Below are 15,629 nucleotides of genomic sequence, written 5' to 3'. Positions count from 1 at the left end.
AGGAAAACCTAGGCGAACAAAAGTCATGTCATGTTTCAACAAATAATAATGATAACATGTAAACTATTTTTGAGATCCTAAGGCTGTTTATCAGAATGTGGCATAAAAAAGTCAAAACATTTAAATGTGCAAATATTATCTTTTAGATTCCCAGAGAAAACTGCCCCACTTGACCATTCGATGTTGATTTTGAATTGAAACCTTCATTTTCTATTTCCTGGTGTGTCCAAGGTGTTTAGGAAAGATCATGGGTGTTTTGAAAACTGGGTTTATACAGCCCACTGGTGTCTGAGGTCCTTCCTCAGTAACATCTAAGGTATTAAGGTATTTCAGGGCATAAAGGTAGCATAGAAGCATCCATCAGCCTCAACTTCAAAGCAGTTTTTCCTCAGTTTGCTGATAAACGTTATAAAGAATAGAAATAGAGGTCATTAACCGATAGTAATGGTCTAAGTTTGTATCATTGAGAGAACTATTGTTAGAGCAGCCCCATATCAGTCCTCTGGATTTCTCTTTACTTTTTTCCTTTGTAAGTAGATCATTTAATGAAAAATTTCCTCTTTTTTTACAGACTGTATTTCTCAATGCAAGCTCGTGGAGAGACTGATAGAGAAAAGCTGCTGTTAATGTATCAGACAAATGATCAAATAGTAAATGGACTTTTTCCTCTGAACAGAGACCTGGCGTTAGAAATGGCAGCTCTTTTAGCTCAGGTAACTTCCGTGTTATATAGAGCGATGTTTTGTAATGATAAAATACTAATTTCTCCACTGAATTAAATGTAGTAAAACAATATACCTTTCGTAATTCTTTAAATTCAATTTGCTGTGATTAACACCTTAAAAATTACAGGCATTATAATTGCAGCCTGACTCCCATTGCTGACAATTGCGGTGATGTAGAATGAGACAATATTCCATAAAGGGAACCTAGTTTCTTAATCTCTTGAAAATATCCCACTAGGCTTTGCATTTAATAAAGGAGTTTGAGTGTTGAACTGTGGGGTTGCGGTTGCCATGCTAAAATCATTCAGTAGTCAAATAGGATCAGTCTTCTAAAAAGCTAAAGCACTTTCTTTTATTTACCTATTGTATCAATTAAGTTCGGTTGGCTGTAAACTACACACGCATGCAAATTAATAATGACAGTTAAAATGGAAGTGTTATTTGTCTCTCATATGGAGAGTGTTGGGGCCCAGGGCAGTGTGCCCCCAAATATGCCTCAGTGGCATATTGATTATTTTTAATTAAAGTTACTTGAGAAACAGCTGGTGAAAAAAAATGATATATATTTTAAAAACACTCTGACCTCCCTCTTTTCCCTTAAAAGCAGGAAATAAATCTTCCCATGTGAATGTATCCTCCCTCTACCAGGAGGATAAAAAGCATCCTTGTCAACAGAGTTAGGGAATTCAAGGCTAAGAAAGCTGTATAAACAAACTTTGTTGCTTCTTCACTAATCTGCTATCCCAAGCACAAACCCCTTTGTTTTGTTAAATCTTCATAAATAATTGTTTCTTTGTCTAAAAATGATGTATAAACAGCCTGCTTTGGTCATTTCAGGGGTCCCATTTCTATGAGACCTCTGTGCGTTCAATTGGTTTTTTTTCTCCTGTTAATCTGTCTTGTGTCAGTTTCATTATTAGACCAGCTAAGAGAACTCTAGAGGGATGTGGAAGGGGAAATCTGCCCCTCCCCAGCGAGAGATAGGCATGCTGGCACCTCTACAGGCATTAGGGGCATAGGCTTTATCCTGCCCTCCATTCTGCTGTCATCTTCACGGTCCTGGAGGTCTGCCAGAGCTCCAGCCATTACATCAATGTTCCAGGCATCATAATGGAGGAAGGACTGAAGAAGGGCATGCCCTCCTGCTTTTGAGAAACTTCCCAGCAGTTACACAGAACACTTCTATTTATGTTTCTCTGTCAAAACTTAAGTCACACAACCTTGCCAACCTACAAGAGAGACTGGAAAATGTGGTCTTAGCTGGGCAGCAGTGAGCCCAGCTAAATTCAAGGTTTTTATTATTCAGAAAGAAGGAGAGAATGGTCATAAGAGACAACCCACAGTCTCTACCCCATCTGGGTCTTTGCACAGGTTACTTAAGGGAAAATGATGTGTCGTTGGCTTAGATTCCCCCGGGTTTTCAGTCTTCTCACTCACTCACTCTACGTACCATCCCAGGACATCTTACTCATTCTCTTAATTTTATCTACCACCTGTGCTGATGATTCCCAAATCTTTTCTCTCCAGCTCATATTTCTTTCATGGGCTCCTTAAATCCAACATATCGGGAACTAATCATCTTCCCTTCTTTTCCTTCACATTTTGCTTATTCACTGCCTCCATTCAGTCCGCCAAGCAAGCTTCAAATACAGGAATCATCATTGACTCTGCCTTCCCTCTCTCCCTTTCCCCCAGTTAAAAGGTGCCCTGCCCATTTTACCTCTGTTCCCTCCTCTCCATGCTGACCACCATTGCTATGGTTCAGACCATCATCACATCCTGCCTGCTCTCCTGCATCAGGCTTCTAAGTAATGTGTTTTTCTCTGGTCTGGTCCCACACACACACTTCTATCCTCCATGCAGAATCTAGAGAGATTGTTCCAATTACCTATTGCTGCATGGCAAATGACTCCAAGACTCGGCTCAAAAGGACAGTTTGGGCAGGGATGTATAAGGGCAGCTTGTCTCTGCTTCATATGGCATCAGCTGGCATAGCTTGTAGACTGGTTGTGACTCTACAGCTGAGGGCTGGCATCATCTGCAGGCTCATTCACTCACACGTCTTGGGGCTGATGCCAGCTCTTACTTGGATCTTCTGCTGGGGAATGTCAGCCAGAAGACCTACTTGTGGCCTCTTAAAGTGGTTGCTTGTGCTTCCTCACAGAATGGCGGTGGGGTGGCAAGAGCTGTCCCGGAAGAGACAAGATGTGGAAGCTGCCATTTTCTAAGGTCTGGGCCTAGAAACTGCCGTGGTGGTTTGTCAGGCAGCAGTAATATACAGTAACTGGAATGGAGATACAGCAAAAATGTGGATCTAGCTGTGTCATTCTCTTTACATGGAGGGACTGTCATGATCTAAACTCTGCCTGCCTCTCCAGCCTTATCTTTTAATACTCTCTACCTTGAACTTTATGGTCCTGAGTTGTATATGATTCACTTATTCTCACCTCTTAAACTTTACTTGTCTCCTCTGCTTGGAACACGTCTACTCCCATGCCTCTACCTGTGAACTTCAGCTTATCCTTTAATTTTCATCTTAGGGGTCACTCATTCCAGGAAAACCTTCTTGAATTCTGCCTGGTTGGGTTAAATGTTCCTCTTGGGGTTTCTGTAATGCCCTGCATGTATCTATTACTGTCCTGACCCCAGTGGTTTATTATTAGTTATTTGTTTCTGCTTTGCACCACTGACTGCGGCCTTCCTGAGAGCAAGGGCTCTCTCTGTTCATGTTTGTATCTAGCACAGTGCCTTATACACGGTCCATTCTCCATAAATGTTCTTGGATGAATGACTAGTTGATAATTTAGTTTACTTTCATAACAATTTTATGGTCATCCAGACTTTAAAGCGTTCAGTGCTACACTGAGTGTTCCCTTTTTGCAAGTGATAAAAAGCTGAAGAAATGAGAACTAGGTCACATTTTTTCTTGGTGATAGAATTAGGAATGATTTCCTATCACATGCCATTCTAGGCTTTGGTTCTCTAAAGGCACAGATGCTCTGTTAAAATCACTCTTATTTTTGCTAAAATTTAATAAGTTCATCTTCTTACTTTTTAATTTTCTGGGGAAAGCTTCTCCAAGAAAAATTATCATATCCTTTGGAGATACACACTTCTAATATTTTTTAGATGAATTTTCGGAAGGGGTAGAAAGGTAAAACCGTATACCTAGAAAATTCTGAGCATATTACTAACTAAAAAGTATAATTTCTCCATCTACAAAAGGAAAATTAAATAATACCTCTGGTCTCTTCCTCAGAGCAGTTTTTGTGAAGATAAATGAAATATGCTAAGGAAATCTGAGGTCTGTAGAAGAAAATAGTTATTTCTGTTGTAGATTTGCATATCTATAGGGCCTTGTTGATATTCTCTGTCTTAATCAGGAAATTCTTGGAGCTGATGTTCTGATTGCTGTACATGGTGTCTGGTAAGGGGTCATGTTGATGTGAGGCATATTGGGGATTATCTGAGTTGATTCTCCAAACATTTGGAGTTGATTCTCCAAACATTAATTGTGCTCATTCTGTGCCACACAGTATGCCAGGAGCCAGAGAGGGACACCCTGAGTTTGAATATCCCACTACAGGGTTCCCTAACAGCCAAGCTTGCCTTAAGTGGCCTCTATGTTTGTAACTATTGTTTGTGCAACTGCCATGTCCTTATAGAGGTTAAATCCTGGTCTAAGGGTTCACAGCTAGATGTGCTGAGTACTGCCTGGTGATAGGTGGGGACAATGAAAAGCTTGCTCTGGGGGAAGGATTTCGATGTATTTGAAGAGCAGGTGGACAACTTTTATTTGGTGTGAGGAAATTAAGATGATACCTGACTAGATAGGAGATGAGGGTGAAAAAACTGAACAGCAAAGCCAAGCCAAGAAACCATCAAGTAAGGGACCAGGTCAAGGAAACTAGAAAGTCATAAGAATAGACGGTAAGGGCAAAGCTCAGCTGAGGAATTTAGACAGTAGCTGGTCAGATTAAGAACTAGATAAGGGAGGTCACAGGGGTCAGAATCTCAGAGGCTGGTGGTGCTAACAGCTTACTTGAAGGCAGAGGGCCCTTTTGAGATGGAGACCCAGGGCTTTCTGTAAGACCATCCCAGTCTTGATGGAACCCTCCATCTGCTTGCTGGGGAGTACTCTAGGTAAGGATGTGGATGTTCAGTATGTCCCCCACCCCATCTCACTTGTTGAGCCCTCTTTGGTACCCTATACAAAGCATTTAACACAGATTATCACAAGTATTTATTTATTCTTCAGTCTCCCCTACTAGACAGTAAACTCTTTGAGGATAGGAACTATGTTCAGCTTTTTTCTTTCTCATATAAATTAGCACAGTGCCTGGCATATAACAGGGACTCAGTATAGGTTTGGGTGAATGAATGAGTGGGAGAGTAGATGGAGAGATGGATGGGTGAGTGGTTGGATGGGTTGGTAGAGGATGGCATCTGTGTAGCCTGTTAATGGAAGTAAGGATTGAACATTGTTTCATTCAGGCAAAAGGGGGAATGAAGGGCTTTATTTCCAGAAATGACAGCATAATAGATTGAGGGGATGAATACAGTAACATTTATGGAGAAAATCTAGGAAGAAAGTAATGAGAAAATAGTACTTGCTCCCAGGATGTTCGGTAGAGATCCTGAAAAAGTCCAAGTAATACTATTTAAAGATTTTTCATAGCTTTATAAGTTTTTAATTTTTCACTTCTAAGTTCTATTTTGCCTTACTATTATCAACCAAAATGGTACCTTAAAAATGAAAAATTATCTGGTGCTGTTAACAGGAATGGTAGAGTAAGTGACCTTTAGCAAATACTACCAGATATTAACCTAGAGTGATTAATGTAGAAATGAAACTGGAATGTTTAAATTATAGATTATTTTCATAATTAGACTTCAAATGAAATTTAAATTTGAATAATAGTATTTATATATGATTATAAATTCCATAATCACACAATCATGACAAATAGATTTATATATTGTATGTTATAAAGAATGTTTAGAAAAAAGAAACTAATTTTCTATCTTAAAATTCTTTTTTAATATCCTGTATTTTCTCTTTTTTGGGTTTCCACTTAGGTGGAGATTGGAGATTTTGAAAGACCTTTTTCTACTCCAGCAGGGCATGTTACTAGTCAGTGCAAAGCAAATCAAACTATAAAACAACTCATAGAGAAATTTTATCCTAAAAGGTATAGAGATGACTCTTCTGAAGAACAGTTAAGGTAAAGAACTATTTGTAACTCTTGAAAAGGCAGATGCACACTAGTTTTTCAGTGACATTTTTCTGTTCAAATTTTAAAGATGAAAAAAATTGTACATAACAATTTTCTCAGGATTTTTTAAGTACTGTTGAATACCAGGAGGTTATAGTTCTTTTTATTTAAGATGTGCCTAGAAACTGTAGTATCTAGATTTAAACTTTTTTTAATGAGAAAAAAATCTACCTTAATTTAGAAGATCTACTTTTCATTTGACCTTATTCATTCTTGTCCAAATTAATCGTGCTAATAAAGAAAAGGAAAAAATTGGCTAATAAGATGTTTAATTATATTAAGTGTTTACCAAAAAATTTTTATCTCTTAGGGTATTCCATTATAAACAAATTGGAATAAAAATAAACTATCTTTTTACACAAGATGTTTTATTATAATATAAAATTTTAATTAAACTGAACTAATTTGAAGTTTTGATTTTTGAGACCATATAAAGAAAAGCTGTAGATTCAAAAATAGAGGCAAATCCAATTCACCATGAATTTTTCCAAAACAGAAACATTTGAGATCAGTCTGTTGTCTGTGTAGAATAAGTGTCTGCCTTTGTACTTTTGTTTAAGAGGTTTCCCCTGCAGCTAGCATGTCTCCAAACCAGGAGTGGTAGCACCTAAAATTCCACTGTTGGGGATTCATTCTTCAGTCTTGACTTCTTGTACTTTTCTTTAAAAATGAAAGTTATTCCCTTTTAAACTAATTTATGCGGTTTGATGTTAGCTTATCAGACTTTAAAATTTTACCTAAAGGGGGTGGGGAGCGGGGAACTTAGGTCATACATACTGAGAGCACTAACCGTACGAGAATTTGGTGGAAGGAATGCTACAAAAAGGACAAGGGGTAGACAGTGGTGAGATGGGACTCACAAAACAACAGCTTCACCTAGGTTGTGGGTATGTCTCCCGGGGGTGCTTAGGATCGGCTCAAGGAGAGCTTTATCTTGGGAGGATCATACACTATTTATGTGTTTTTCTTTTGTGTTTGTTCTTTTCTTTTTTTAGGCAGCTTTGCCAGCGACTGTCAACCAGATGGATGGCCCTCCGGGGACACAGTGCTGCTGATTGTGTGCGAATCTATCTGACAGTAGCCAGGAAGTGGCCATTCTTTGGTGCCAAATTGTTTCTTGCAAAAGTAAGAAAGAATGGGGGGTTATTCAGTTCAGTAAAATATAAAGTGATAACCTGAGTAACCCCAGGTTTAGTACATTTGGCTTTTTAAAAGAAAATAAGGAAATTTCTAACAATTTAAAGAAAACCATGAAGGGACACTAAGGAAAGGGAAGGAAAGCCATTAGCGTCTCTGTCTTTTCCCTTCCGTTCCACTTCCCCATACCGTAAATCATTTCTTACACTCAGTAGGCTTAATCATTAGACTGAAGACAACAGCTGAACTCTGCTTTCTTCTTTTTATTCATTCATCCATTCACTCATTTACTCTCTCACTCATTTGCTCATTCATTTAGTATTTATGAATTCTGTTTGCCAAACATTGAGCTAAGCTCTAGGGATACATCAGCCCATGGTTTCAGATAGGTTGTACTCACACTTCCAGGAACTCACAACCAGTATTGCAATAGGCCTGGAAACAACTACTGTGTGGAGAATATGGTTAAGGGTGACATGAACAGAGTGATGGAGGAACACTGAAGAAGGAGAGATGAAACCTGCTGGGGGTTAGCTTAAGAGGCCTGTCCAAATGCACACGTTAATAAATGGCAGATCTGAGTCTCAAACCCAGGTCTGCTAATTCACTCCTCTTTCCATTATACCACACTGCCTGCTCCCCAGGTGAGATTTTTAATAACAAGATGTTGTTGTGTTATTGCAAATGCTGCATTGCATTTACACTGAAAATTATTTCTGTAATTTTGCTTAGCATTTATTATGTAGTGTATTTTCACCTCTTCATAGCCCATAACCCCATCATCACTTGGAAGTACTTTCATGTGGCTGGCTATACATGAGGATGGTTTAAGCATCTTAGAATACAACTCCATGGTAAGATTAAATCCTTAAGTTCTGCATTGAGTCAACTATTTCCATTGCTCAGTGTACTGTAAACAGAAGGTAATGATATCTTTATCTGACTTTTCTCACACACAGAAAACACTCTGCCTAATACTATATAATGAATAGTCATTTTACAAATATAACTATGGTTACAATTTAATCTTTTAAATCAAGATTAGACAGGTTATATATTGTATATGAGAAAAATATTAAGATACCATGACTAAATTGCAATCATGGTTGTATTTGTAAAATGACTGTTCATTTATTGTGTTCGGAAGATTGCTTCCTGTGTAAAATGCAACTGTTGAAGATAACATTTAGGTAGAAACTTCAGTTACCAAAGTTTTAAGTTCAGTTTCACGAAGCCTTCTATAACAATTTCTATACTATCCCATAATATCAATTACCAGTTCATTTGTACGTAGACAGTATCTTAGAGCTTTTTAAATGATTAAATATAAAATCAGACTGTGATTTCTATCTACTCATTTATTTATCTGAAATTTACTTTATTTTCTATCATATTTTATATGTATCAGAGTACTTTTAAAATTTTTGTTCTTTTTTTTTTTTTTTTTTTTTTACCCTGGTAGGCAAGGATTGCTAAATTCACCTGGTAGGTATAGTGGGCTCTCCTACTTGTGGCTATAGTCAGGATCACTGAGAATTTCTCGTAAACGAGGTTATCCTTTAGTGTTATAGTTAACTGTTTCTCCTTATAATTGCTGAAAAACTTTTTTGAAGGCATTTATGTTTCCTGAATGCCTTTTAGTTCTTGAATAGATAATCTGAAGATAGATTATAAAGTCAGTGACTTAAAGTCAACAGAAGTAGTACACAAGTATTGAGTTACCTTAGCTAAGTAAACCAGTTCCTAGGTCCCGGGAGATGGACATACAGGTCAGGAAGTAGACATTGCCAGCCTGCAGCACTAGAGGTGTTCACTGCTGGGATGGTCTGCTCAGAATCTTGCAAGCTGATCATTAGATACGCAGATTCCTTTCCTTTTAGGCTGTACATCTTTGACTTATATTATTTAAATTGTTTTAGTAACACATTGGGAAAAAATATTTGCTGCATGTATGATGAAGGGTTGGTATCCTTTATGAATGTGGATGTTTTTTCAAACAGTAAGGAAATGATGAACACACCAATAGACAAATGGGCTGAGGCAATTCACAGAAGAAATACTAATGTTCAATAAATGTATTTTTAAATGTTAATCTCACCATCAAACAAATAAATTCAGTTTAATACAGTGAGATTCTACTTTTCACCAATCAGATTGGCAGAGCTTCAAAAGAATAACGATATCCTGTGTTAGCAAGACTGTAATGCTGGGAATGTAAATGGGTATAGTCTTTTTGAGTTTGGAAAGATTTACTTTTTTGAGATAGTAATTTTAGCTGTTGAGGTTTATAACCAAAGAAATAATTAGGCTATGTGTATTATGAAATATGTCCCAAAATATTCATTGGAATATTGTTTAAGATAGTAACAAATTAAAAAACTTAAATATTCTTCAATAGGAGATTAGTTAAATAATGTCTATGTGTCTATAAAATCCAAATAAATGTCTATAAAATCATTTAAAATGTTATACAAGTACATTTGTTGTCATGGAAGGATGTTCATAACATGTTAAGTTAAAAGAAGCAGAATGTTAAAAAAAAGTAGTATGCGTGATACTGTTTATGTTTACACATATCAAAGTTTATATATCAGGGTGAACTATGTGGATTTGCCAATATTTGACCTTTTTTTAACCTTAAAAAGAATCAGTTTCATATGGTTCAACCAGATAGATAGATAGATAGATAGATAGACAGATAGAAATCTTAAGGACAAATACAGTGTAAATGCTATGTAAATAGTTGCTGGTGCACAGCAAGTTCAAGTTTTGCTTTTTGGAACTTTATGGAATTTTTAAAACATATTTTCCATCTGCAGTGGTTGACCACATCATCATTTTAATGAAGATACATGTTATTAATCATCTCTCATCTTTCTTTGAAAATAAAGATTGTATAACATACTTACTTTTATTTCTCTTTGAAGAGGTTAATAATCAGCTATGTGTACAAGAGTCTAATGACCTTTGGAGGTTATCAAGATGATTTTATGATAGTCATTAACAATGCACATTCAAAGGACAAACCAACAGAGAAATTACTTTTTGCCATGGCAAAACCCAAGGTGAGTAGAAGGCTTTATGCTAACTTTTTTATGCTAGTTTTTTTCATACTAAAACATATATTGTACAAAGAATAAGTTCCTCATGGGAAAACAGACTCTACTTACAATCAAACAACCATAGGTCCAAATTCTGGCTTACCTTATCTTTCTAAACCTTGGTTTCTTCATCTAAAAAATGGTATGATGCTATGATGCTATCTTTTTTTTTTCCTGGATTAAGAATAAAATGAAGGAATTGTAAAGTATTTATAGCCCAGTGCCTGGTATACAGAAAGTTCAAAATAAGTGGTCCTGGCATAAGTTGTTATTGTCAGGTACTTTATGTACTTGTAGTACATTACCTTACGTACTTGTAGTAATTCACTTTATAGACTCATTATTGAGAAGAGTGAGGTTTTAAAATTAAGGCATACTTGTTTCTTTACTATTTTTAGCAAACTATGTAGTTTTAATGTCTCTAAATAAAAGCAGTAAATAAAAGGGCTGCATTCTAACATGTAACTCTGATTTTAGGAAAAAGAATGAGAATTTAATTTTTCGAAGACTTTGTCTTAAAATTCTCAACTAAAAGAGACTACTGTTTTAGAATTTGAAACTTTAAAAAATGACATATATGTTTCTTAATTAAATCTATACTTAAGTGAAGTCTGTAAGTGTAGAAGATCATGGTACACTCAGTGCTTTAGTTTAAAGAGTTGATATAATACACTGAATTTCTTATTCATGTATTCACAAATGTGGCTTTAGGATAACTGGTAGAATTGTACTACTGTCACATTTTCTAATGTTGCCACTAAATTTGATTTTTTTTTTTAAAGTATCACTTTCTGCTGGTTTAAGTAATGGGCAAATAGGTCAGTGCCTTGATGGTGCTGAACATGTAAGTACAGTTGACTCTTGAACAACATGGGTATGAACTGCACGGGTCCACTTACACATGGATTTTTTTTCAGTAGTAAATACTACATTACTACACGATCCATGGTTGGTTGAATCCATGGATGTAGAACTGCAGATACAGAGGAACCGTGGCTACAGAGGGGCACTGTAAAGTTATGCATGGATTTTTGACTGCTTAGAGTGTTGGGGCCCCTAACCCCTGTGTTGTTCAAGGATCAACTGTACTGCACTGCTTGATCTGGTTAAAAGGGAAGTCTGGTAGCCTGGGTACTTGCAGATGGAGACCACCCATGGCCAACCCTTCACTCTCTTTTGGAAGTGATGAGAACTTCTCAGGAGAATAACAGTTCCATTTTTCTTGTTTTAGATTCTTGAAATCACTCTTTTGATCGCCAGCTACATGAACAACTTCTATCAGCAGAAGGTGGTTCACCACCTCTCTGCTCCAGCGCTGCTCTCAGCTCGGACCCAGGGTCCTCAAGCCAGGGTGATGGGAAGCCAGCCTCTTCTGTCAAGCAGACCAACCAAAGGCCCCACTTTACTCTGAAAGCTCAGGGACCTGAACATTCACTCCCTGTTCTCTAACCAATGGCTGCCTCGGCTCCAAATAAGTTCATTTACATCCTGGCAGCATGGCACACACACAGTAGTAGTCCATTCTTTAAAAATAATGAGGATTACTCTCTTTCATTTGATTCATAAATATGCAAATGAATGCTAGTAATAAGACCTAAACACAGATTTTCCCACGTGCTGATTTTCTCTTAGTTTAACTGGGTTAGAATTTGTCATTTTTTTCCATCACCTTCTCCTTTGCCATCAGACACATCAAGGCTTTTTTCTCTTTTTTAAAAAAATATTCTAACAATCTTTAGAAAGTGAGATTCAAGGGAGTTTTTCCAAACTCTTATTTGGCAAACCAGTTGATTATTTGGCAATGCTCATTGCCAAAAAATTAAGTACTGTAATTAAATGTGCTTTTAATTAATGATATGGTGTTTAGAAAGAAGTAGAGTATACAGTTTAAGAAACAGCTTCAGGGTGGTGTTGAAGGGTAAATTTTAGAGCAAGTGCAGTAAGTCTTCTGGCCCTATGAATCATTGTGTGAGAAAACAGGAGCTAGGTAACCAGAACCTCCTATGGTTTTAGAAGGTGTACCCTGTCACTTTTTCAGATCACTGGAGTGTAAAACTTAAAATGAGACAGTGATTCCTGACATTCTTTGGCTGTCAACATAACCCAAGTTCACTGGAATATTGCCCACATTTCATTGCATTAGTGCTGGGTCATCTTGACCTTGCTTTGTTAAATAATAATATCTATGAAAACAAAGACCATTCTTAAAGCTTTTCCTCATACAGTCCTTTTTAATTATAGTTTAAAAATAAATTCCCAAAAATATTTTTTAAAAGGAAAGAGAAGGTAACTCTTCTGTGAAAGGAGGTAAATTTTTAGGTGAAAGAGTCTAGAAACGTATTACTTTATTAGGTTACGTAAGTGGTCAGTACATTCCGGTTTGTGTCAAAATACTTATTCATGATAAAAATGAAACTGTGATAAGACATGAAAATTATATTGCAAAAATGTTTAATTGAAATAGTAATCATGAGTATACTTAATTTTATTTATGTGTAGAATATTTTATATTTTGGACGTATATTTATCACTCTGTGTATGGTATTTTTTTAACAAATTGGGAAAAAAAAGTTAGCTGCTGAATTAATTTGTTGGCAGAGGCTTCATGTTTTCTTTTTTGCTGCTTTCTCCCTATGGCAATGTACTGTTCTCACAATAAGCCTTTTAAAAATGCTCCATCCCATGTTAGCATCCTTCGAAAGGACAGAGCCAAGAAGTATACTGATCAAGTAAGATTTTGCTTTATTGGTAATGACAAAGGTAAAAAAAAAAAAAACCATAGAAATAGATTGCCATTTACTATTTCTCCTAAATCTTTTGAACCACAACCACTCACTGGGTAAGCAAATTAATTTCTGAAAATAAATGGGTTACCAGTTTGAGATGACTCTCAGGAGCCTTTTGGCTGGGATACAGTAGTTTCTGAGTTCCCAGAAAACCATTTAATAATCATTAGTCGGTGAACCACAGGCTTGGCAGAGCTGTTACATATGTGTGAGGACTTTATTCTCAGGCAATAGTTAGTTCACCATCTGGTAAGCCCCCCGAAAATCTAATTTAAACAAGTAGTGAAGACTTAGCTTAAATGGTAGTACCCTAGACTTGGCATTTATTTTTGATAGAGCAGAGATAAAATATTTTGATGGAAAGAAATCAATTTTCTGTAACTGATGTGAAAATTTTATTTTCTGGGAAATTACTTTTATATAGCCATTTAAAAAATTCAAAGTATGTTATTATGATTGGTTACAAGAGAATAATGTTACATGTTTAATTGTAATATTTGTCTCCTATCATTTTCTTCCCTTTCAATCATAATAAATGATTTACAAAACCCATTTCAAGCATTATCTTTTGAATAATCTTCAAGAAATACCTAATGTTTTCATTGTCAAAGCTGAGGTGTACTACTAGTGAAAATGGTAGTTATTACCTCCTTCTCTTGCACTCATGCTTTGTCTTCTGTGTTGCTTTGTTTTATCCATATAAAAGGAAGCTGTTTTTGGCAAATTGTAAGTTTCATATGTATGTATGCATATTGACACATATACAATATGTATAAGTCATGGGGTTCTCCCATGATTTCATAATAAGCTCCTTATAGGTAAGTTGATTGGACTGTGTCTAAAATTTTATTTTGAATGCTCTAGATTTCTGTGTGTGTCCTTAAAGTCAAATACTGCCATAGCTTAGAAATGAATTTAACTCTCAATTTACAAGAAAAGTTAGTCACAACTTATAAAGTATTTGCTTGAAAAATGTGTTTATCAATGGTTGTTTGGACATTTTTTCCATAGGAAAAAAATACATGGTAGTCAGGTTCCTGTAACAACACTTGTAACCCATAATTGTACTGAAGTATAATCCTGAAGAATTAACCACCATGGATAACCATATTTCTCTAGAAAAAGGCTTTAAGTAGTCCTGAGATGCCGAGAACACATTTCACCCATCCACCCACCTCCTAGCTGTCATGGAATTTGGACTTCGCTGCAGAGTCTCTGGGCTGATTCCAGGGGAGCAAAGGCTTTGGGAATGTGGGGAGTGAGGAAGCAAAAGTGAGTAGCAGGACTAATAAGGTGGAGAAGCTTTTCTGCTAACTGGTTCATGCAGGGACCGCATCTCCTCTCACATTTCCCCCTATTCTCTTTTTCCTAAAGGAAAAAAGGGATTTTATTGCCACAAGAGTACTTCATTTAGCAGGAAATATGCCAATTTCCTCCAGAGAAGGAATGATTTGATTCTCCTAATTCTTGTTTGAAAATTTCCAGAAAAGGACTCTGACTGGCCCAACTCATGTTAGGTGTTTAACCTCAAACACTCATATTAGGAGAATGCTTAAGTAAATTATTAAAAATCTATATAGTGGAACCTTATGTAGCCATCAAAGCTATGTTTATTATGGGTTTTTAAAAAACTGATATGGGAAAATACATGTTAAAATCAGAATGTTAACAAACTTTACAGTAAAATCTCAATTCTGTGAGAAAAAAGATTGGAATAAAATACATCAAAATGTTTAATAGTTGTTACTCCTGGTATTTGCTTATTATACCCTCTTAGTTTTTTCTGTATACTATTTTTTTCTACAATAAGCTCATGTAACTTTGAAAACAAGGAAAAAATATAAAAACTCTCACTTTCTGGGCTATTGTTAATAGCCTCCGTATGGACTTCTAAACTCCAAAGCATCCCTCACATAGCTGCAGAAAATTATCTCATTGACACTTAGGTCTAGTCATGGCACACCTCTATTTGAAATCTTATTTGGTTTCTCATCGCCAACACAGTAAAATCCAGACTGCAAGATCCTTCACTGTAGCTCAATCTACCTGTCCAGTTTGCTCTCCCACCTTAGCCCCACCAGGCACTTTATATGCTTCCACCCCAAACTATTCACAGGTCCCCAAATATACTCTGCACACACCTTTATCCTTTTGCACTGTTGTTCGTTTCACCCAGGAAGCAGCATAAAACTGTCTCCTCCTCCATCACCACCATTGAAATCTGTGAGTCTTCTTGGGCTGATTCAGAAGAAGAGCTCAAATCTTTGTATATTTTACCTTGAGAACAATTTTCATCTACCCAGGAAAGTCACTTTCTTCGTCCAAGTATGAAGCCTCAGGAGGCATAAGGGTAGAAAAGAGAACTCACCTGCTTAATCAGATCAAGGTGAATCAACTGAATCACTCCTGAATCAGTGCTGGTGATTAGGGCCCAGGCAGATAACCTTCACCTTCCTGGTTACCAGGCTCCCTCCCTGAACCACGTATCCCAGTTACCCAAATCATTATACTTTAAAATGCTAGTACTGTGCCTAGTCCACAGAAAACACCTGGCAAAATGTTAGCTGCCATTATTGTCCATATCAGTAGGGCTTCCCAACTAAC

General features: G+C 36.5%; 1 protein-coding gene across 2 annotated transcripts in view; it reads left to right on the top strand.

Moving 5' to 3' along the window:
• PLEKHH2 (pleckstrin homology, MyTH4 and FERM domain containing H2) overlaps window positions 1-13,635 on the top strand; it is a 106,898-nt gene extending 93,263 nt beyond the window's left edge. For both annotated transcript variants that reach the window (XM_060026716.1, XM_060026715.1), the window contains 6 exons: window positions 572-713; window positions 5,805-5,950; window positions 6,997-7,126; window positions 7,906-7,992; window positions 10,066-10,203; window positions 11,471-13,635. In XM_060026716.1, coding sequence (XP_059882699.1) covers window positions 572-713; window positions 5,805-5,950; window positions 6,997-7,126; window positions 7,906-7,992; window positions 10,066-10,203; window positions 11,471-11,650 — 823 coding nt within the window. In that variant the 3' untranslated portion in view covers window positions 11,651-13,635. The remainder of the gene's footprint in view (window positions 1-571; window positions 714-5,804; window positions 5,951-6,996; window positions 7,127-7,905; window positions 7,993-10,065; window positions 10,204-11,470) is intronic.
• Window positions 13,636-15,629: the final 1,994 nt, after the last annotated feature.

Source organism: Delphinus delphis, chromosome 12 (genome assembly GCF_949987515.2).
Source record: "Delphinus delphis chromosome 12, mDelDel1.2, whole genome shotgun sequence".
NCBI lineage: Eukaryota > Metazoa > Chordata > Mammalia > Artiodactyla > Delphinidae > Delphinus > Delphinus delphis.
Note: the sequence above shows the minus strand (reverse complement) of the source record. Positions and strands in the feature narration are given on the sequence as shown.